The sequence below is a fragment of the Liolophura sinensis genome, chromosome 2 (assembly GCF_032854445.1).
Source record: "Liolophura sinensis isolate JHLJ2023 chromosome 2, CUHK_Ljap_v2, whole genome shotgun sequence".
NCBI lineage: Eukaryota > Metazoa > Mollusca > Polyplacophora > Chitonida > Chitonidae > Liolophura > Liolophura sinensis.
The window spans coordinates 20,472,593-20,496,568 of NC_088296.1; the positions used below are offsets into that span (position 1 = coordinate 20,472,593).

General features: G+C 42.4%; 2 protein-coding genes across 2 annotated transcripts; both read left to right on the forward strand.

The window, feature by feature from the left end:
- Positions 1-737: 737 nt before the first annotated feature.
- Positions 738-7,269, forward strand: LOC135462568 (immunoglobulin superfamily DCC subclass member 3-like). The gene is made up of 5 exons (XM_064739792.1): positions 738-765; positions 2,825-2,972; positions 4,030-4,163; positions 4,673-4,807; positions 7,253-7,269. The coding sequence occupies exons 1-5, from the start codon at positions 738-740 to the stop codon at positions 7,267-7,269; spliced, it is 462 nt and encodes a 153-aa protein (XP_064595862.1).
- A 2,790-nt stretch (positions 7,270-10,059) lies between these two features.
- On the forward strand, positions 10,060-23,675 carry LOC135462569 (neogenin-like). The gene is made up of 13 exons (XM_064739793.1): positions 10,060-10,222; positions 10,721-10,891; positions 11,432-11,620; positions 12,213-12,347; positions 12,792-12,965; positions 13,684-13,951; positions 14,559-14,686; positions 16,215-16,373; positions 17,284-17,442; positions 19,814-19,922; positions 20,535-20,742; positions 22,175-22,285; positions 22,761-23,675. Exons 1-13 carry the CDS (start codon positions 10,060-10,062, stop codon positions 23,673-23,675), a joined length of 2,889 nt encoding a protein of 962 aa, XP_064595863.1.
- Positions 23,676-23,976: the final 301 nt, after the last annotated feature.

Consider the following 23,976-nt stretch of genomic DNA (forward strand, 5'->3'; position numbering starts at 1 on the left):
AACTAAACTGACCCTTACAACCCAGGTGGACTGAGTGTATATCTCTCATTATCATGATAGTTGAAACTGGCCAGGTTCTTGTGATAAAGAGAAGCCTTTCAATCATTATACCCCAAGATTCAACCATGCGTGTACCCCATATACCAGGGATGGGAGCTCCTAATAGTGCATCTATCAACAGTTCATAATAAATCCCTGTGCTCTGTTACCAAGTATTTGACACGCTCTCTCCCTGTTAGCACCAGTTTCCGTCTTTAGAATCTCTCTCTCCCTCTCTCCCTCTCTTTCTCTCTCATAGCCAAAGCTTGCAACATGCTTGTACTCCATGTACTGGAGTTCCTAATAGTTCACAGTTGTACCCCGTCATCTCAAGAGTTCCTAGTAATCCCTGTGCTCTGTTACCCTGTGTTTTAGGCGCCCGTCCCTGCTAGTACTGCTCCTCTCCCCCCCCCCCCTTCTCCTTAGAATCGCTCTCTTTCTGCCTCTTTAATAGCCAAAACTGCCAACATGCCTGTAACCTGTATATTTGAGAGTTCCTCTTAATCTCTCTGCTGTGTTTCTCTGTGTTAATTTGATTGTTCCCCCTCCCTGAGCCCTTCTCCATCTCCCTCCCTCCTTCTTTCTCTAAGCCTCTTTCTCTCTCTCTCTCTCTCTCTCTCTCTCTCTCTGACTCCACTATAGCTCTCTTATAGGCTTGCTCCCTGGCTCACACTGCGTCCCAGGCTATAACCTTCTACATGGGGGCAAAGCTTTCACCGCCAGCAGGCAAGTTTGACAGAGCCAGCTCCGCTCTAACACCATGCTATGACCTACTTTCATATTAATGAGCTGGTGAAAGTAGTTCCGGCATTGAACCAAAAGCCTTAAGACCTTGCATGACCATCAGTTTTAGGTTAGAGAGGCCAGCCAGTCCCTGAAGCACCCTGATCAGGTCACCCAGGACATACACAGCTGCTGCGGCCACCTATAACAACAGGTAGCTAGCTGAGTCCCCTTGCCCTCCCCCCAGCTCAGTAAGGCCGTCCCCCTGTCCCCTGATCCATATATATGTTTACATAAATACATGCGGGTTCAACATTGAACTACTCTGGTTTATTCATGCTCTACCAGGTGTAACCTATTTTTTTTTTTTATTAGAGAGTATGTTTGTGTAGATGTACATGTGTTTATAAAATACCAAGACCAGTTAACTAGAAGAAGCTCTTCTTCACATTGCCTCAGTTTTCTTCACATTGCCTCAGTCTTCTTCATATTGCTTATGTCTTCTTTACATCACCTCGTTCTTCTTCACATCGCCTCAGTCTTCTTCACATTGCTTATGTCTTCGTCATATTGCTTATATCTTCTTCACATTGCCTCGGTCTTCTTCACATTGCCTCGGTCTTCTTCACATTGCCACAGTCTTCTTCACATTGCCACAGTCTTCTTCACAGTGCCTCAGTCTTGCTTCTTTATATTACCAAGTTTTCTTCATGTTATTTTTCAAAGTCGTCTTCATTCATCCAAAAATGTACCAACTTCGACCCAATCAAAACATTGCACTTTTTGGCGTATCTAAATGTCGTAAAATTTCCCTTTTGGTGATGGAATTTTGAAAATTTGGCTTCCCTCCACCATATTGCTGGCCACTGTCATATTTAAGGGGAAATATTCTTGAGTTCGGCACAAAACCATAAATAACATCAGTCACCAACATAAAAAGAAAATTAATGAAATAAAAACCAGGTATAACCAGTTTTGTCATGAGTACAGTTTTGTACATGTACATATATTTACAAAGTATTAGTGTTCTCTTCAAACCTTGCTGTAAGTTATTCTGATTGGATTGCCAGTACAATCAAGCCATTCGGCAGAAGTTCAAATCCAAACACAGTCATTCAGGTTGTGTTTTTCTCTCATTGCGAAAAAAAAGTCCATTAAATTTACCTGTTGATGGTAGCTGTGGACGAATGCCTGGACAGAAGTTGCTGGCACCTTTGGTGTTCACCCTCTCACACCCCCAACCACCCCCCAAACACCAAGCTTGGCCTATTAATGCGAATGTCGAAATGATCCTACAGAATATAAATACAGGTTCACTGTTCTTGTGTTATGTTATACAGCATGGTAGCGTGGTGTTGTTGGTTAGCACGCTAGCGCAGCGTAATGACTCAGGAGTCTCTCACCAATGCGGTCGCTGTGAGTTTAAGTCCAGCTCATGCTGGCTTCCTCTCCGGTCGTAAGTGGGAAGGTCTGTCAGCAACCTGCGGATGGCCGTGGGTTTCCCCCGGGCTCTGCCCGGTTTCCACCCACCATAATGCTGTCCGCCGTCGTACAAGTGAAATATTCTAGAGTACGGCGTAAAACATCAATCAAATAAATAAATGAATAGTATGGTGTTCAGTTCTCATACCAGTTTGCTTAATTTAGTCCATCGTTCTGTGTCTTAATAAAGAACATGAATCATGTTTAATATTAGTGGCTCACAAGTGTATCAGTTATTTGCCAAAGGCCTGTGGTTTATTCAAGGCATGCTAGTTTTTACCATCCATGAATCTCACTGCTGTCTCGAGTGCAGTATATTTGATTATAAGGCCTCGGTCATCCAAATTGGAGAACATCCGGTACCAGGCGTTGTAGAATAAAATTTTGATTTTTTTGATTGGTGTCTTTTTCACGTGTACGACAGCAGCCAGTGTTGCATGGTGGGAGGAAACTGACCAGAGCTACAACCATCTGTACGTAGCTCACAGACTTTTAACCCTTTGCCTTCGTTTAAGGTGAAGAACCTTTCGTATGACATTGAGAAATAAAATGCATTTCTTTTCTTGTTTCTGTTTCATAGAAATTGTGAAGCGGTTTGATGCTCGTCCAGAAAAACAGACCCATGCAATTGGAGGCGTGGCCAGATTTGAGTGTGGCATAAATGGAGCCCGAGACACTCGTTTGCTGTGGGAAAAAGTTGAGCGAAACACGAATCTCAATGGAGAACGGTAAGGACTTCTTGTCACCTCATAGCCACCTTGTAGAAGACATTTATGTCCATCTTGAAGTAGACATTTATGGCCATCTTGTAGTAGACATTTATGGCCCTATAGTAGTACACATTTATGGCCACCTCGTAGTAGACATTTATGGTCACCTCGTATAAGACATTTATGACCACATGGTATTAGACATTTATGGCCACCTCGTAGTAGACATTTAGTCTGCCAGTAACCTGCGGAAGGTTGTGGGTTTCCCCCGGGCTCATTTTCCAGCCACCATACTGCTGGCCGCTGTCGTACAAGTGAAATATTCTTGAGTACGGCCTAAAACACCAGTCAAATAAATAAATAGTAGACATTTATGGTCACCTCGTATGAGACATTTATGGCCACCTTGTAGTAGACATTTTTGGCCACCCCGTAATAGACATTTATGGCTGCCTGGTATTAGACATTTATGGCCACCTTGTAGTAGACATTTATGACCACCTGGTATTAGACATTTATGGCCACCTAGTATTAGACATTTATGGCCACCTAGTATTAGACATTTATGGCCACCTCGTAGTAGACATTTTTGGCCACCTCGTAATAGACATTTATGGCTGCCTGGTATTAGACATTTATGGCCACCTTGTAGTAGACATTTATGACCACCTGGTATTAGACATTTATGGCCACCTAGTATTAGACATTTATGGCCACCTAGTATTAGACATTTATGGCCACCTAGTATTAGACATTTGTGGCCACCTAGTATTAGACATTTGTGGCCACCTGGTAGTAGACATGTGCTCACATTATTGGTTGAACACCATTTGGGCATATCTGTCTGTGTACGTGCATCGCATTTGGAAAAGTTCAACAGAAACTTGTCAACTCTTTGTGGTGTACTCTGGGCACTGAAGTTTTTCTCCTTCATAGATCAAAAATGAGTAAGTACGCTTTCAGCAGTTCTAGTGTTACAGAGACTAACATGCATTCGCTTGTGGCATAAAATATTGATGAAAAAAGGGGAAACAAATCGAGAATCATTTCTCTCCTATTTTGTTTTTTCCTGTAGGTTTAAGAAGTTTTCTGGGATCCTACAGATTGCTGACCTCCAGGAGTCTGACTCAGGGCCATACAGATGCCTTCAGTTGTCCAAGGCGACAAACCTCAAGATGAGCTCAGAGGCGGAGTTGACGGTGGAAGGAGGTAAGACTGAAGTTAGACAGAAGGCTTGGGCTCATTGTTCAAGGATGTCATCGTTCAGGGATGTCATCAACATTTTGCCAATCTGATTGCCAACCTGAATAATAGTAATGTTAGGCACAGTTTTATGTGGGTGTTTGTTTCATACTGAAGGTTGTATTTTGGAAATGAGTTTCATGGAGATCATTTTATTTTTCACACAAAAATCTCCGTTTTTGTGACCAGTTTTATTGTAATGGTTTAGTTTAGTGGTGATGATGTTGGACCAATTTTTGTGATGCTTATTCTGTGATAATTTAGTCATGTTTTTTAATACTTATCATGTCATACATGTCGGCAACCGGCGGATGGTTGTGGGTTCCAACTGGTTCCCTCCCACCCATGATACTGGCGTCCATTGTCAGACATTATTATTATAATATTTTATAATATTGTAATATTTTTCAGTAAAACTAGGAATAATCATGATGGTTATTTTTGTGATTTTTTGTGATTTTTTTTCCCACGTGTAGCGATGAAGAGGAAGGCACCGGAGATAATTGCTGGTCCTGCCAATACGACCATCAACACCAGCCTCAAGAAGACGGCCATCTTGGAATGTCTAGCAGAGGGTAACCCCAAGCCACACATCACATGGCACAGGAGAGGTATGTGTTATCAAGTTTTTGCACAGTAAGTGAACTGTGGGATGAATTCAGGTGAAGAAGTCTTGGGAGAGACAGGGTGGATGAGAAAGGATGAGGGTGGTGTGAAGCAAAATAGAGACAGTAATGTAGAAAATTTCTTTAATTTCAAAGAATCTGGCACATGAGTTTCCCTTTTTTTTTTTCTTTTTTTTTTTTTTTTTTCTTTTTTTTTTTTTTGGGTAGCATTAGTGTTACAAGGAAGGTAACTCGGTGTGTTTGTTTTGTGGCAAAAATCTTCCCCAGTTAAAGGGAGATAACTTGAGATGTCCTTTACCTGGTACAGTACATGATACATATTGATGGCACTTTGACAGTGGTGTGTACTTGGTTTTATTTACCCTTGGACAGTTAGACGTGTTATCTTTACTATTGTGGTTCATACTCGCAGGGTTCTGCCCATTTCACTCTCTCCGTATCCCCAAAGGCTTTGATAATTCATTGTTGAACAATCATCTTTTAATCCCCAATCAGAAAAAAATTAAAATAAAAAAAATAAAAAAATCCTGATTTCTTTGGAATATTTTGACCATGATTGGGTTTCTTCTGCTATCTTTCTTTATACACTAACATAATAATCTGTGGTAATAAATTTGCCGGAGCCTCCGTGGCTCCGTTGTTGTAGCGAGCTAGTGCAGCACAGTGACCCAGAAGCCTGTCAGCAATGTGGTCGCTGTGAGTTCAAACCCAGCTCATGCTGGCTTCCTCTCCGACTGTAAGTGGGAACTTCTGTCAGCAATCTGCGGATTGTCCTTGGTTTTCCCCGGGTTCTGCCCGGTTTCATCCCACCACAATGCTGGTTGCCGTCGTTGAGGGGGAAATATTCTTAAGTACGGCATAAAACACCAATCAAATAAAATAAATAAATAATTAAATTTCCCTGAGCAGATTCAGTTCCGATTGAGCACGCAAAAAAAAACCAGTATTGGGAATCTTGAGTTTCACGATGTGACGGCGGGTGATGACGGAGACTACATCTGTACAGCAACCAATGAGCTGGGATCAGACTCCAGGTCGGCCTACCTGGAGGTCATGGGTGAGTACTTGTAACTTTGGGACAAAGGAAATCTCCATGTCGGATTTAGAAAGCAGTGATACATTTTTACGTGATACTTGTTAGACAGGTTTAGATGTCATTTTAGAAAGTGGATTAAGTAAGAGTATTATCGTTAATAGGGATTACACTTTCTGAATATAGCACAGATTCTAGTGCTGAAAATTGGCTGAGACCACTGTGGGTTTTGAACCAGCGTCCTCAGAGTCAGGCACCAAATCGCTATCAATATACATCAACCGTCTTGACCACTCGACCAACAGGCCTTCCACAAAAATAGAAGGTGTTTGACCAGTAGACTTCACAGCGAACATGCATTACCCCTCTGATGATCACAAATGATGCCACTCTCTAAGATGAAAATATCAGACAGTACTGTTGATTCTTGTTGTTGCCTGGCTTGACACTCAGCACTGTGAGGTTAGAGCAAGGAAACAGGACTGGTAAGCTCGGTGTCAGTATAATGTGATAGTGGATGAGGTGTCATGTCTGGTGTCTTCGGAATGACGCTTCAGGTGTAGCAGCACTGTGGCAGGAGAGACTTGAGAAGACAGTTTAGGTACACACACCTAATGACTCTTCGTCATCATTTGACTGAGAAATCTTTAAGTATGATGTAAACACACAAGTATACATATACTTAATTACTGATTGGCCCATGTCTAAGTATTGAGATACTTGGAGATGTCATTTCTGGACTCCATTTGACAATTCAATTAAAAATTAAATTGAAAAATAGCACTGACCAAATAGAAAAATTGTCAGTTGTTGATTTGGGTGTTATTTTTGTGCAATCATCTGAAGCCACTGTGAGGTGGAAGTAGAAAGATCTTTTGCTGGTGCTCTAAACATCTCAGCGACTTGATTTCAGGCATTCTAAACATCTCAGCGACTTGATTTCAGGCACTCTAAACGTCTCAGCGACTTGATTTCAGGCGCTATAAACATCTCAGCGACTTGATTTCAGACACTCTAAACATCTCAGCGACTTGATTTCAAACAAAAGTTTCCTGTTATAGTTTACTGATGATGCCATATTATGCAATCTGGTTTTGCCCATTTTGCTGTATTACCCATTTTGCTCTATTACCGATGATGCTGTATTACTCCTGATACCGTATTACCCACAGTGCTGTATTACCTATGATTCTGTAAATTTTACCCAGAATGCTGTATTACCCATGATCCTGTATTACCCACGATCCTGTATTACCCACAGTGCTGTATTACCTATGATTCTGTAGTACCCAGAATGCTGTATTACCCATGATCCTGTATTACCCACAGTGCTGTATTGCCTATGATTCTGTAGTACCCAGAATGCTGTATTACCCATGATCCTGTATTACCCACAGTGCTGTATTACCCATGATTCTGTAGTACCCAGAATGCTGTATTATCCATGATCCTGTATTACCCAGAATGCTGTATTACCCATGATCTTGTATTACCCACAGTGCTGTATTACCTATGATTCTGTAGTACCCAGAATGCTGTATTACCCAGCATGACGTATTTCCCACAAAGCTGTATTACCCACAATTGTGTATTACCCATAATCCTGTAGTGCCCACAATGCTGTTTTACCCACAGTACTGTATAATATATGATCCTGTAGCACCCACAATGCTGTATTACCCACAGTGCTGTATTACCCATGATTCTATGCTGTGTTTCAGTGCCTCCGGTCATCACCACCTTGCCCCACAGTGACACACATTCGTATGCGTTGGACTTTGCTTTCAAGTGCGATGCCAAGGGAAAGCCAACCCCAACACTGCGCTGGCTGAAAGATGGCAAAGAGCTGGAAAATAGCTTTCACATTTGGGTATGTCGAGTTTCAACTTAAAAGCAAAGAAGACAGTAGCATGAAGCATCTTAAATAAAAGATCATTAAATATTGTCTAGAAAAATAGATTAATTTATTTTTGTAGAGTATTTTTCGACCTAGTAAAATGCATTTAAAACTTGGCTTTCTGCTGTGCCCTCTTCTGACCATATTGGTACCAGTGATGTCATTTCAGCTTTTTGCCACTTGACACACATAGGTTTGCTATAATTTCATCATTCAAAATGCATCTTCAAGTAGAGTTAGGAATGCATTCAACAAATTGACCTTGAATCAAACTATTTCAAGCCAGAAATATTGCTGTGACGTCACTGATACCATCTGGACCTTAACCGACCACGATAGAATCATGAGTTTTGAATTCATTTTAGTCTGTGAGAAAAATTCAAAAGAAATAAAAAAAAAAATCAAACTATTTTCCTGTACAGTGCTTCATGGTGTTTCATGTGATTAGTGCTTTATTTTAGTGTTTTCTTTGTCCTTACGTTTGGCCTTAGCGCACAAAGGCTGTGAAATGATGCTGTTGATGTCAGCACTGGTTTTTCTGATATAGAATTGATCAAGCTTCACTAAACACTCAAAAGTAACTTCTTTAAGGTGGTTGAATGCATCAAACTCAAGCAAAATGTGTAACTTTTAGCTGACTTTTCTAGCAGCCAGAATAAAAGAGGCACCTTCAGGCAAAACTATCTGCCAAGTGTAGCCAGAAGGATTATTTTGACAAATCTCCAAGGGGGCCTCCGTGGCTCAGTCGGTTAGGGTGCTAGCACAGCGTAGTGACCCAGAAGCCGCTCTCCAATGCGGTTGCTGTGAGTTCAAGTCCAGCTCATACTGGCTTCCTCTCCGGCTGTACATGGGAAGGTCTGTCAACAACCTGCGGATGGTCGTGGGTTTTCCCCGGGCTCTGCCCGGTTTCCACCCACCATAATATTGGTCTCTGTCGCATAAGTGAAATATTCTTGAGTACGGCGTAAAACACCAACCAAATAAATAAATAAATCAAATCTCCAAATGAGATTTCCTATGAGAAATATAAAAAAAACATTAATCCAGGAAGAATTGCAGTGAAACCCAGTATACATGATCTGAATATTACAGTATTAATTCCTGTGACATGTATTAGAGGCTCGTCTTAAATGGGTACACAATTGACACTGAATAAGAGCGGAGGTAGGATCCCAGAGGTTAAAAGCAACCGGCATAATGGTGTCCCAGTACTTCTATCTCTCACACCAGCCAGTCGGTGACGATTCTGTACTCAGGTTAAGGAGGGACCAGCCAATATGTTATTTAATCACAGGATTGAGTAGTATTTTACAGGTGTGATAAGTCGTCGTTGTCATTTTCAGATTGACTACGATGGCCGTCTGCTTGTGAGGGAGGGAGAACTAGAAGACTCCGGGTACTACCAGTGTATCGTGGAGAATTCGGCTGGCTATGCGACACTTGTGTCCAGAGCGCTCGTATTACGAGAAGGTAGGTAGACAGGTTTGAGCCATGTGCCTTTACCTTGAGGGTTTCCTTGATCGAGGGGGGCTAGCTCGCCAGCACGGCGTAATGAACCAGGAGCCTCCCACCAATACGGTCGGTGTGACTTCAAGTCCAACTCATGATGGTTTCCTCTCCGGCTGGGCATTTGGAGGCCTGTCAGCAACTTGCGGATGGTCGTGGTAGCTGTATTATGAAGACGTACAGCATAGAAAGAAAAATATCCCAAAGCAGAACAACAATGTGATGGTTGGCAAATCATCCCACGCAACCGATGAAATACGACCCCCGTATACCTCAGCTGGAGTTGAGGTCAACAATTTTGACTGTTGATGTAAATGCATAGATAGTATCAAATTACATGCCCCTTAGCTCCATACATTAAGCACAGTTAGATAAAACAAAAATGCAGTGAGGTTAGTTGCAATTTAATAGACATAACTGGTTTCAAATTACTTAAAATGCTGTGTAGTCATCATACTGAACATGCACAATGACATAATTGATTAAACCTTGAGGGTGTGGATGTGATTTCTGCTGTGTTACATCACACGAGAATTGACACACAGCGCTGTTTCTTATCATTTCATTTGGGATTTCTGCTACTTCTTGGGCGAAGCGGCTTACTTGCCTTTGGTAAGTCGTCTCAGTGAAGCAGCACTAGTTAAAAGAGCGGTGGAAATCTGTCCTGCAACAACGTGGTACATTACATACACCCTAAGGATTCCTTTGTCGTCACATGACTGAAAAATTGTTGTGCATGATGTTAAACTCCAAGCACTTACTCACTCACATTATTAAAATGGAAATTCCACACCGTTGCTAATGGGGTTAAGTTCTGTTGTTTCAGAGGGAAGTCCGACAAATCCGCCTAGGGACGTGAAGGTGACGGTGTTGTCGGAGACGGACGTGCGGATCACCTGGAAGGAACCTGCCCTGCCCTCCCCTCGGCCCACCTCCTACACCATCACACGAAACATCGTGGATGGTAAGGGCATTTAACTCTCTCATCACACCTCCGCCTTTTCTCATCATATTTGGATAGTACCTAAATTTAGTGAAGGAAGCTTTGGTCTATCAGTTTGTTGGGTTTCCCCAGGGCTCTATGTGGTTTCCTTCCGCCATAAAAAGATTAAAGACATCCCATTAAAGACAGTTTCATAACTGCCATTAATAAAGACCAGACTGCCCTTGTTTCAGACCAGGCTTGTCAGGAAGCTTTTGTCTTTGAATTGTCAGTTGGTCTTTACTGATGTTTCGTCGCGCTTGGCTCCCACCAATATACACGGTGAATTTGTTACATACTTGAGAATCAAATATCCAGGAAGCAGGACAATTTTTCTATATGTATAAAGCAAAAATTCATAAATGTACCATGACAATGTACTTTTTTGGGTGGCTGATTGTCATGCTGTACAGTTTGTGGGTGGGTGGGAGAGCGGGTTGTCATGGTAACGATGTACATGTATGTTTTTTTGGGTAACAGAAACGGATCGCCCTCAGGATTTCTTCAACATTGAACTAGCTCAGTCTAAGACCAGTTTCAAGGTGCAGGGACTGAAACCTTACACCACGTTTGCATTCCACGTGCGAGCGTTCAATAGCAAGGGAAGTAGTCCTGCCTCTGAAGTCGTCTATGCTACAACAGAAGAATCTGGTAAGTAACCAGTCCGAACAATGTTCACCTTGAAGGAAATATTGTTGTGTACCTCCTTCAAGGAACCTCGCTTTCAGCGACCTGCGGATGGTTGTGGGTTTTCTCTCTTTCTCGGTTTCCTCTCACCATAAAGCTGGCCGCCACCATATAAGTGAAATATTCTTGACTATGGCGTAAAACACCAATCAAATAAATAAATAAATCAAGTAACCTCAAACTGGCTTTCTCTCCAGCCGTACGTGGGAAGGTCTGCCAGCAGCCTGCGAATGGTCGTGGGTTTCCCTAAGGCTCTGCTTGGTTTCCTCTCACCATAATGCAGGCCGCAGTCGTATAAGTGAAATAGCCTTGTGTACGGTGTAAAACACCAATCAGAAATGAATCAGTTAATAAATAAATGCTTCAAGTATAAACCTGAACAAGAAAATCTGTATATCTGAATGTAGATATGGATCAAGGAATATTTTATAATCAATCAGGAAATAATTCCATTATGACGCGGACTGAGCAGATATGTTAGAATTGGTGCTTTTCCATTGACAGTCCCAATAACCTATCCAAAGATACTCGAACTTACCACACCAACGCCTAACTCCATCCTAGTTACCTGGCAACCATTGACAAAAGCGGAGGCAAGGGGCAAGGTCGACCATTACATGATCTTCTACCGCTGGAACTCAACAACAAGCAGCGCGAAGGTGTCCCCCGATAAACACTCTCACACACTCACACGTAAGTCTCCAGTTTGATTCGGGAAAAGGTCATGGCCGAAGGGCTAGGACGTTACATTAATACTCATTGACCCATCAGTAAAATTAGTGCGAAAGTGTAGGTACTCCTTGAAAAAAAAAAATCAGTCCTATCTGATGATTCAGTATTTCGACAAAATTTGAATCCTGAAGATGACGAATAGAATTTTGTTGAAATAGTAAGGTGTGAAATATGCAACTTCTCAGTGGTTGTGCTTTTGCAATATACTTACTAGAGTACATTCTGGACATTTCTCTGGAGGAGGCCTCCGTGGCTCAGTTGGTTAGCGCACTAGCACAGCATAAGGACCCTGAAGCCTCTCACCAATGTGGTTGCTTTGAGTTCAAGTCCAGCTCATGCTGGCTTCCTCTCTTTCCGTGCGTGAGAAGATCTTCCAGCAGTCTGCGGATGGTCGTGGGTTTTCCGCGGGCTCTGCCTGGTTTCCTCCCACCATAATGCTGGCCGCCATTGTATAAGTGAAATATTCTTGAGTAGAGTGTAAAACACCCATCAAATAAATAAATAAATAAATTTCTCTGGATATTACAGTAAATGTCTTTTTGTATGTTTCTAGACACCCATCCCAACACCATCTACAGTATCCGGGTGCTGGGAGCCACAGCTAAGGGATTCCCTCCCGTGGACAAGCTGAACCAGCCTTGGGAGAAGATTACCACCCCACGACAGCCCACTCAAAATGGCAACCTTGGTAAGCCAGTGTGGCGTCATGCAATGAGTAATGTTGTAAATAACTTTTATAATCAGTGGGCAAGTGAGCGTGGCAACAATTGGACAAGTGAGCTTGGCAACAATTGGGCAAGTGAGCATGACAACAATTGGGCAAGTGAGCATGACAACAATTGGACAAGTGAGTGTGGCAACAATTGGGCAAGTGAGCCCAGAAACGCACAGTGAGTGAGTGCGTGTGGCATCCTCATTAAGAGATTGACAACCTTTATGAGTGTATTGACAACCTCAGTGAGCGTGAAAACATTCCATGGAAGAATGGCAACTACAATATTAAGTACATGTGGCGATGCAGGTGAGTGAATTTAGCCACCTGAGCGAGTGGGTGAGTGAGTGAGTGAAGTTGGCAAGCTCAGTGAGTGCTTCATGAGCAGACAATGAAGTCTTCTTTTTCTGTAATTCACAGATTTAGAGGTCACACGCTTGAACAACTCTGCCATCTCCGTCAGCTGGAGGGTTCTTTCCAAGGAAGAGGAAGTCAGTGGATATCAGGTGATCTTGGAGAAAGCCATTGGCAGGGAACAGCTGGGGCCTTTCAGGATACCAGCCTCTCAAAACTCCTCCGTATTCACAAATCTAGGTGAGGAAAGCATATTGTCCTGCATTACATGAAATTCTCTGATTTTTATTGGACAGCAGTGCTCATTTGTGATTCACATTAGTATCATTATTATTATTATTATTATTATTATTTTATTCACATATCTTGCAGTCAGTGTCATATGTGCATAAAACTAAATAGGTGGTGTTATATATCTTGTATTGAAGCCCACTCTCTCCACATTTTATGTGTGTAACCAAATGTGTATGACAGGTTATGGTTTTGAATAAACCAGCAGTTGGTATGGTAACCAATATGGCAGTTGAGATTTAATTCAGTGCTGATACCAGAGCTGAGTAATTTGTCAGTGATAGGTTTCCAACATATCCAATGTGACACGCGTAGCCTCTCTGTCACATCAAGGTTCAGTTCTTGGGTTTTTAGCACTGTCACAGTGCTAAAAACCTAAGAACTGAACCTTGATTTTTTTTCTCCGGGGCGTCCGTGGCCTAGGGTTTGCATGCTGGCACAACACAATGTGTTTGCTGTGAGCTCAAGCAAAGCTTATCCAGGCTTTCTCTGGGGGTTGTATATGAGAAGGCCTGCCAGCAAACTGCAGACGGCCATGGGTTTTCCCCTTGAGCTCTACCCAATTTCCCTCCACCCTAAAACTGGCCTCAGTCAGGTAAATAAATTATTCTTATGTCCGTCATAGAACACCGTAATTAAACTAAATAAGATGATTTTATTCCCATAGAGAACAACACCTGGTATGAGGTTACAGTTGAAGCCTTCAGCACGGCAGGTGTGTTCAGCAAGACAAAGAGTGTGAGCACTCGGTCTCCCGTGGATCTGCCTCCCCCACCCCAGGAACTGGACGGAGAGGCTCTGTCAGCCAACAGTATCAAGGTGAACTGGAAACCCCCTCCGACGGACATGACCATAGACTCCTACACGGTCAACTACACTGTGTCAGACAGCTTGGACATGAAGCCCAATCTGACCAACAGCAAGAGTGTGCAAAGGTAAGGCTCTGTCTTAATTAATAGCTACCTGTGCAGCTACATGTATTTAAGTTGCCTCCTTTTTCAGTAAGGCTGTTAAGCAACACCAATTATTTCCTGTTATATGGAAAAACTCACTCTAAAAATCCAAAACTAAAGTAATAATATAGCTGAAAATCCACCTTTATGTTTTGTCCCATCTCCATATTTTTGTGATCTTTCTGTTTCTCCAGTCTTCATGCGATGATTAAAAAAAAGCCGTCGGTCGGACAATTTTGCCAGGATAATGCCAATTTTCCGCAAATTATTTCTATAGCCTGAGGACACTACTATTTCCACTTACATCACTGAAACCATGATTTTTGGACCAGGGGATTAAATGACCCAGGAGACTCCCACCAATGTGGTTGCTGTGAGTTCAAATCCAGCTCAGGTTGGCTTCTTCTCGTGGGACGGTCTACCAGAAACCTGTGTATAATTTCTCCCACCATAATGGTGGCCGCTGTCGTATAATGAGTGAAGGTGGAGTATGGTGTAAAACCCCAATCAAGTAAAATCCTAGCCACCTGGTACTATTCCACTGGCCGTCTTCTGGTCAAATGAATAAACAATCACTTTGTTATTCCAGCACGTCTCAGAATGTGATTATCAGTGGTTTGAAACCATACACTTCCTACAGAATTTCTGTGAAGAGTCATACGAAGGGCAGCTCTGGAGAATTCTCTAACCCCATCCTTGTCAGAACTGCTGAAGGCGGTGAGTGATGAATTTAAGCTGTGGGCTTTGATATGGAAATGATTATCAAGGGGAGGCAACTGTGTAGGGTTTCAAAATGACTTGGCAAAGGTCAGTGGGCTTGTGCCAGATTTGCTAGTACGCTCGTAAAACTGACCGCTATCACATGAGTGAAAAATTCTTGAGCACAGCGTTTAACAGCAATTAAATAAATAAATACTTTCAATGCACCTGCACTTACATTTTTCTAGTAGAACGTCATCTTAAATTTGAATCAAACCTCAAAGTACATTTCTTTGATCAATAGGATTCTAAAAATGGGCAAAGTGAGTAAATCATGAAATTTCACATCAGATTAAATAAACGTTGAAGTCCATGTGAATTGCTTGGTTTTTGTTTCTTTGTGTGAGCTGGCGTAAAAAAAATTTTCTTGGCTTTCTTCGTGGGGCTTCACCAGGGAATCAGGAGATTTAGTAGCCTGCTGTGGTCAAGTCATTGGTGATAGGTGTCAAAACAACTGTGTTGGGTTGAGCTCGAATTGGGGGGGGCTCAAAGCACAACACCAAACAACAATGACATCATTTCTGACCAGGGATAAAAAATATGCTGACTACAAGATAGACCGACTATTAATGAATTTAAAAAATATGTCTCAGAAAGTTTTTGTTCTCCATAGCTCATCTTTTGAAGTATATAGTAAATACCCCATAGTACACAGATAGCCAATCATAGAGTTGGAGTGGCCACGCATAGTACACAGATAGCCAATTACAGGGCTGCATTGCCCCCCCCCCCCCAAAAGTACACAGATAGCCAATCACAGGGCTGCATTGCCCCCCCCCCCCCCTTGTACACAGACAGCCAATCACAGGGTTGCAGTGGTCCTCCATAGTACACAGATAGTCACTCATCAGTAGCGATTTGCATATCAAAGACCAAGGAAGTCCTTTACCTCATAGCTCAACATTTTGTTCAGCAGTTCCCTGCCATAGTATATGGATTGCCAAATGCAGTTTGCGATTGGCATATCACAGACCTTTGTGCCTGAACTCCCCCCACAGTGTCTTTTTAGCACCACAATGATTTACAACTCTTATAACACACGAAGTCACTGCTCTGCAATCCTTACGCATATGATAAACTATCACAGTTGTGACAGTATAATAATTTTTGTCTTTCATGTTGATTTAATGGCAAGACCTTAGCACTATGTAATTGGAAGGTAATATCTGTATCTGACAAGTGTCAGTCATTGTACTGTTTTTTTTATAGGTTTGGAGGTCAATATTTATAGGGTTAGAGGTCAATATTTATAGGGTTAGAGGTCAATATAGGGTTAGAGGTCAATATTTATAGGGTTAGAGGTCAATATTTGACTGATCACTTGAGTTAAACATTATGCAGCTTTCCAAACTGATCAATAATTCCGGTATTCTTTTTTTTTTGTATTTGTTTTTTTTTTTCTTGGGGCATATCATTTTATTTTCCTGCAAACAATGCACTTTTATAGTGCCGTTTCATGTATCTGTTAAACATTGGTGTTGGACAGTTCCCTCAGCCCCCGTGGATATTGAGTGGACGCTCAAAACCCCGACGGAAATCCGAATCTCATGGAGTCCACCTCGAAACACAAATGGCAAGATCGTATCCTACGAGATTAGCTACAGGGACAAACAGACTGAGGACTGGAAAAAGATCATTCAGAATGGTGAGTGGTTCAAACCCGACTCTGGGCATGGAATTTGTGGATTCTTCTTGACTGTTAGAGAGACCTTAGGGACAGTGAGTTGTCAGCAACACTTGACATGTTGGTCTGAAGACCCACTTGACCACGGTACACTTGGGAGTTCGTCAAGTCTCTTGCCAAAGGTCAGGGGTTTATTCTGAGCACTTCAGTTTTCCTCTACCCACCAACACTGACCCTGAAAAGGTATTTATTTATTTATTTGGTTAATGTTTTATACCATATTCAAGAATATTTCACTTATACAGCGGAGGGCAGAATTATGGCCGGAGGAAACCAGGCAGAGCCTGGAGGAAACCCACAACCATCCACAGGTTGTGAAAAAGGTTTGAGTATGGCATGAAACCTTCTTCGAAAAAGGTCATTTGCCAAAAATGTGGGTGGCACCCTCCACTGTCAAAAAATTGCAGTTGTTGAAAACTTCCGTGAGCAGTAAGGAAGTGTGGCCGGCCAAGCTTGGTAGGCGTGAAAACTTTTGATGTGGGAGGCATGAAAACTTTTGATGTGGGAGGAAAGTGTGGGTGAGAATTACACAGTTCTCTGGCTGTAATGTTTACATCTGGATTATTGCCCTGAAATGTAAAAACTGGTGGAAACTGAATTCTCAGTTGATAAAGAAAACTTATACTTATTGTAGAGTTAACAGGTTATTTAATACTGAGAGAAATCAATATATAATTTGCTTGTTGGTGCGTTTATATCTTTGAGTACACTTGTACTAATTGGTGCAGGACATTGTCCTTGTCCAGCTGATTATTTGTGTGATAAAAAACATCAAGAGGAGAAATGAAAGAAAAAATGGAAAGACAAAAAATGCAATTTGATACAAAGTGGATCATAAATAATCGATGAAATATCTAATATTTCATTTCAGGCTCGGCAAGTTCGCACTCTGTGAAGGAATTATACAAGAAGGAGTATTTGTTCAAAGTCAGGGCTGTGACAAGCAAAGGAGCTGGGAATTTCTCTACCATCTTACCTGTGCTGATCCCTGGAAAAGCCAGTACCTTGGCCCCTTCTCCTCCAACTGAAAGTAAGCAGTATGTATGTGGAAGACCAGGGTTCAAATCCTGGCATGGACATGCCTTTAACGGTGGAGAAAACATAAAAATTAAACAAAATTCAGATGAAAGAGAATGTGAAAAGTTAGTTGTAAATGTGATCTTCAATATTTTTTCTTAAACAGAAAAAGCTAACAAATGCGGTCAACCTGGATTATATGTTCATATTTATATTTTTAATATATTCATAAATATTATTAAAATTTAGATTAAGTGCGTATGTTTAGATATTAACAACAGATTTACATTCAAATGAATTTTTTAGACATGCATCACATTCTTATTAAGAGCATTATAATGCAAAGACGATACAAATGTGGTCCCAAACAACCACCAGACACAAATATTTTCCAAGAAAAACCTGAAAGACCCGGAAAAGAAAAAATTATTGAAGAACTTGTTTGCAAATAAGTTTTAACACTCGTTCATCTGATTTTGGCATCATTTTTATGTTCTTTTCTCTTTTAAAAAAAGATATACATCTTCATAAAAAAGATATATTTCTGTTTTTGTGTGTGTGTGTTTGAAATAGGATGACAAATTGGTGATAATTTCTGGTCAGGTGTCTTAATTTTTTATGCTTTTAATGCTATTGACCGACCCTGATGGCACAGTTGGTCGAGTGTCCGCCTCGGGAGCGGTAGATCCATGGTCCATCCTAGGTCGAGTGACACCTAAGACTCTAAAAGAGGAAGTTGTAACTTCCTCGTTTGACGTTCAGCATTAAGGGGATAGTGCAACGACTGGTTGACTTGATCAGTATAATGGCTTGGTCGGAGCGGCTTACTTGCCTTCGGTAAGTCGTCTCAGTGAAGCAGCTCTAGATAAAAGAGCGGTGGAAATCTGTCCTGCAACAGGACACATTACATACACTATTAAGGATTCCTTCGACATCACATGTTAAGTGCGATGTTCATGGATCGTTCATGGAGTGGCAAAAGTCACATTTTGTGATCACAAGAAACCTGTGAAATGCAAAATCAGTATACATGGGAAGGTCTGTCAGCAACCTGCCTATGGTCATTGTTTTTCTTTCCCTAGCTCTGCCTGGCTTCCTCACACCATAATGCTGGACACTGTCGTATAAGTGAAATATTTTTGAGCGTGGTGTAGAACACCAATCAATCAAATAAAACTGACAGAGTGACGCTATTATTTGCAGTAGGGTCAGGTAACACCCAACGAAGAATGTGTTAAGGGTAGCCTCAATATTATGGGAGGCTAAGACACACAAGGTGTTGGTTCCACCCCACGCTTTGACAGTAAATCCTCGAGGTTTCTTACTGTAAGGCAGGGCTGTAGGGCCCCCATCTATACATTTTTCTTTTTCTTAAATATACACATACGCTGAATATATTATTATATTTAGTAGTCCGTTTCCGCTAACTCTCTGTGTAAGTTACGCATTTGCAACAATTGTCAGTGCACTCGTCTGACGTTGATTTGGGAAAGAACTCCAGAGGGAGTCCATATATGATGTCCTGTACATCCAGTGGCTTGTGTATGAGCTGCCTCATATATATATCCGGTGTTACATTACCACCATCATCTGTTCCCGTCTCCCACTGTACCCTACATGTACTTCTCTTGCTGGTTGGGACAGCTGCAGGAACCACACTATTGGCGGTGTCCTTGCTATTTGTATGTGTAAATGTATGCACCTTCACTTTTCGAACTACATGATGCTTTATCTCACTTTATACATATATTTATGTATTTTGTAGATAGGGCTTTGAAGTACAGGTTTCCTGTGAAGGCTTTGGGGAAGAATAGTGTCCTTGTAAATTGACCAGGCTGCCTTTGATAAATAATGATAGTATTATTACAATTATTATACTCTTGTGTTGTTGGTGTGCATTAGTGGGAGATATGACTTTCGTTCGGCCTGTATATGAAGTACATATACATTTGTGGGAAAGATTGTCAGTTACCTGCCTGTGGCGGGAATTTAAAGTAATTCAGAATCAAACTCAGATCAGCTGATTGGCTATAAGATGAGAATAATTGGCTATAGAATTTGCCACCAGTGAGGATCCAATATTAGTATAAGGTGACTGGGTGTGGTGTCATGTCTGGTGCCTTTGGCATAATACTGCAGTGGAGGCAGTGTTTACTCTGGGCTGCATAGACCCAGTATATGTACACATACTTAATGACTCCTCCTCATCACATGACTGAAAAATTGGTAAATATGGCATAAACCCCAAGCATTCATACATACACACCACTAGTGATGAAGTGTGTGTGTGTGTAGCGGGGGGAGAACTGCCTTTATAATTTGCTTGCGAGAAAACCTTTTCCATCACTAACATTTCTATGTGTTGTTGCTGTTGTTGTGCCTAGGTACACTAAGGGAGCCAGTGTTTGACATGAAGCTGGTAATCATCATCTGCCTGGTGATAGCTGCCATTATCATCGCCATATTTGTGGTGGTGATTATCATCAGATACCGGTAAGATTTGCCGGCCAATCTCGTCGGCGATGTCACTAAAACTTGTCTCTGGCAGTAAAGCGTTGAAATTGATGTGGAAAGCATTTTCTCAGCGATAGAAACATGTAGTAACTGAAGGTATTTCTTCTCACCGTTTTCTGTTGCCTTTCATCTGAGGCACAAATTGTTCTTTACTTCAAGGTCAAATTTGCCATTTAAAAAGATACAGAATTGCAGCTTGTGGAGATAGGGTTTCCTTGGTTAAACCTCACAGCTGTGGTCACGCTTGAATAAATTAGATGTACCTAAAATTTAGCTTTGTCTGGGCATAAACTGGACTTGTCTATCTCTAACACCAGCCAGTTGGAAATGATTCTCTGTCCCTTTAATGCACATGAGTAAAGTTTGCAAGAAATTTTATTTTCTTCCCTAAACACCTGGTGTGACTTCATAGGTGACATGTCTTACTGGTATGATCCAAAAAACCTATCTGTCAATCCAGAATATTTGACCGCATTCAATACAGAGAGAAAAGGCCTGAATAAAAACTAACTACGTTCAGATAAAGTAGTCTTTCTTCCAAAACTTACTTCGTTTATTACTTGGTCTTCTTCGTTACTGTTTTGTTATTAGGTGTTTCAATGCATGCGGCCGTCGACCACCCCGACGTGCCCATAGCAACCATCGTCCTCCAGTTTGCGCTGGTAACGGAAATCTTAACCACCACAGCAGTCACCATGCCAACGGCCACGCCGTTCAAGTGCCCGCTGATGAAGTCCAGCTAGATACCTACTTCAACATTCTGCCCACGCTGCCGGAGAACGAAAACCTGGATGCTAAGGTCCGTGAAAAAGTATCTATTACAAATGGAACTTCAGAAGGTGTTGAACGTGGTGGCAAATTGATGATAGTGTCAGACATGATTATGGCCATGGTTGGATATTACAGATGATATATTCGGAATTATGTTTATGTTTGAAACTATCTTGTAGTTCACTGTGAAGATCAGCCGTTGCTTGTCTGAAAACCCCTCAGGCTATTTCTTAACTTCAGTTTCCTCCACCTTTCATCCTGGCAACCCTCGAAGAAGTTAAATATTCTTGAAAACTTGAAATCTTTGATATCAGTCAATCAGTCAGATCATGTTTGGGTTGACGAAAGTGTTGAACAGTCATCAGAAAGGTAAATTGTAGCATATTATGTAGGATATGCCGATCTGCCATGTTTCAAATTCTAAGGATATTTAGAATTTGTTGGGGATGTGTGTTAAATTAGATTCAGTGTCTGTGCTAATTTATTTATTTGATTGGTGTTTTACGCCATACTCAAGAATATTTCACTTATACGACGGCAGCCAGCATTATGGTGGAATGAAACTGGGCAGAACCCGGGGGAAACCCAGGACCATCCGCAGGTTGCTAGCAGACCATCCCACTTACAACCGGAGAGGAAGCCAGCGTGAGCTGGACTTGAACTCACAGCGGCCGCATTGGTGAGAGGCATCTGGGTCATTACGCTGTTCTGTGCTAATCATATTCCCCCAATCTTGACACCTACACGAGCATGGTTGAACCCATTTGACCATATTCAGGTAGTAATTTTTCAACTCCTGTTTGGCGCCCTTTTGGGGCTCCGAAGCCTGGTGGTTAGCACGTTTGGTACAGTGCAATGACCCAGGAGCTCATGCTGGCTTGCTCTCCAGCCAAATGTGGGAAGGTCTGTCAGCATCCTGCCGATGGTCGAGAGTTTACCCTGTGTTCTGCTCAGTTTTCTCCAACAATAATTGTAGCATCTGTCAGATAAGTTCTTGACTTTGAGGTAAAAACACCAATAAAATAAATAGATACATTGTAAATCTGTCACTGTAGACTGTTTCTGCAACTTTAAACCTAACAGCCTTAATAGAATTTGGATGTTCTTGAGTGTGGGGGGCCTCCGTGGCTCAGTCGGTTAGCGCGCTAGCGCAGCGTAGTGACCCAGAAGCCTCTCACCAATGCGGTCGCTGTGAGTTCAAGACCGGCTCATGCTGGCTTCCTCTCTGGCCGTACGTGGGAAGGTCTGCCAGCAACCTGCGGATGGTCGTGGGTTTTCGCTGGGCTCTGCCCGGTTTCCACCCACCATAATGCTGGCCGCCGTCGTATAAGTGAAATATTCTTGAGTACGGCGTAAAACACCAATCAAAAAAAAAAAAAAAAATCTTGAGTGTGGCAGAGTTAAAATGAAAATGGTGCCAATGACCAATGAAATAGGAGAAAATATTTTCTGTGTTCCAGGGTGGCGGAAATGTGGTTGTGCGACCTCCTGCCTTTAAAAACGGCTTCACTATCCCCAGTGATTACCACAACGGCCATATGCACAATAACATACATGCTGTGGAAGAAGACGTAAGTGAAATTTGTTTGGTTTTTTTTCTAATCTGTTGTTATCGTGAGGAAATTGAGACTGAGTTCCATGAATTGGAGTGATCGGTGACGCTCGTTTGACCATGTTGGTATGCTTCACCCGTGTTAAGAATTGATTTAATAAAATGAAAATCAAAATGAGGTTTTTAAAGCCTGTATGCTTTTAGACTTATTTTGCATGAAATTCCAACTTTTTAGTGGTAAACCATCATATTTTTTCCAAATTATTTGGTTTGTCAGCAGCCTGGTTTTTTCCCCACCAGTGTAAAACACCAATCAAATAAATAACAATATTCAAGTTAGATATTAGAGCGTTTTGGGAGCTGCATTGGTTCTAAGATATTGCCCTGTCTTGTACAGCGCTTGAGACACAGATTGAATAAGTGCATTACAGATGGTGTGAAATGAATTTAATGTTGAGTGCAGTAGTAATAACATAGGTATCTGTCTTCTGCAGAAGGTTCGAGAGCCCTTGCTATGTAAGATGAGTGGCAAGAGCAAAGTGCCAGATGGGAGGAGCTCTGTTGCTAAGGAGAGGACACTTGGTGACTCCTTGGAAGATATCGACCATGGAGATGCTGATGTCTCCCAGGGTCCGGAGGAGGTTGACCTGGATGATTCGTCAACACCGTTGGTGTCAAAGTCCGCGCGCCGCGAGGAGGCAAAGTCGACGCACGGCACCACTACCTCACCCAGCGGTGGTGCGCTGGACCTCAGGAGGGGAGATAACCGTGTCATAGACGGGATTGCTGACGCGAAGGGGAGTGGCACGTCTTCAAATCAGGGACGCACTTTGCGAGGTGACTCCCAGAAAGCAGCGGGTCCGGAGGCGGGCTCAGGGGAGGAGTCACAGGGAGGAGGGGGAGGAGCATCAGTGGCCATGGGCCGGTTCTCAGGAAGCTCAGTGGATGAGCCCAGTTTACCTCTGTCAGAGTATCAGTCCAATCAGACTTCTCATCACAGCCAAGTGGGCGGGGCTGGCGGTGGGTTGGCTCCTCCCCTGGCCCCTCCCCCCCTGACAGGCAGCACACGTCCTCCGTCAAGTGGCGTCACTTTCACCTCTACCTCTGTACCTCAGGGCTTGTCCCAGCAACAACAACAACAACCAGGAGAATCATCAACACACCACACCAGTAACCTCAGTGACAGCACGTATTCTCAGAGACTCCCAGGCCCTGCTGCTGACATGGCCGCCGGCCAGCCTCATATCGCCACGGCAACCGGAGTCCCCTCAGGCCACACGGGTAACGCAGGCCTTGGCGACGTAGAACTTTCCTTAAAACCGAGCAACCTCGCCCTTCCCTTGGCAGCCGTGTCCGATGGCACGTCCACGACCGGCGACGACAACAGACGTCCTCAGGCCAGTGCGTGAAACGGGAACAGTCATTCTCCCCTCCTTCTCCCATAAACATTGAAGAGGGGAGCAATTCAAGGGGTATAACCCTGTTTTTTTAAACTCACTTTTCCTCAGGTCGGAACAATGTTTACGTTTTTTTTTTATATAGCCACGTGACTGGGCGTGGTCAAATTGATTGACATCTGCAGCCTCTTACAACCGTATCTGTTTTTTTATATAAAAAAAAATATGTCTACCACGAAACCACAGATCTTATGCGATGAGTCAAGGAGTGTCGAGCTGTAAAACTCTCCTCCGTAAGCGGAGATTGGAACAG

Bases quoted from the DNA above. Each gene is read 5' to 3' on its own strand.
- LOC135462568 (XM_064739792.1), top strand. From the start codon at position 738: ATGGGGGCAAAGCTTTCACCGCCAGCAG. The intron at 2,973-4,029 runs GTAAGGACTTCT...TTTTTCCTGTAG, and splicing joins ACGAATCTCAATGGAGAACG to GTTTAAGAAGTTTTCTGGGA. The intron at 4,164-4,672 runs GTAAGACTGAAG...TCCCACGTGTAG, and splicing joins GGAGTTGACGGTGGAAGGAG to CGATGAAGAGGAAGGCACCG.
- LOC135462569 (XM_064739793.1), top strand. From the start codon at position 10,060: ATGGGGTTAAGTTCTGTTGTTTCAGAGGGAAGTCCGACAAATCCGCCT. The intron at 10,892-11,431 runs GTAAGTAACCAG...TTCCATTGACAG, and splicing joins TGCTACAACAGAAGAATCTG to TCCCAATAACCTATCCAAAG. The intron at 12,966-13,683 runs GTGAGGAAAGCA...TTATTCCCATAG, and splicing joins CTCCGTATTCACAAATCTAG to AGAACAACACCTGGTATGAG.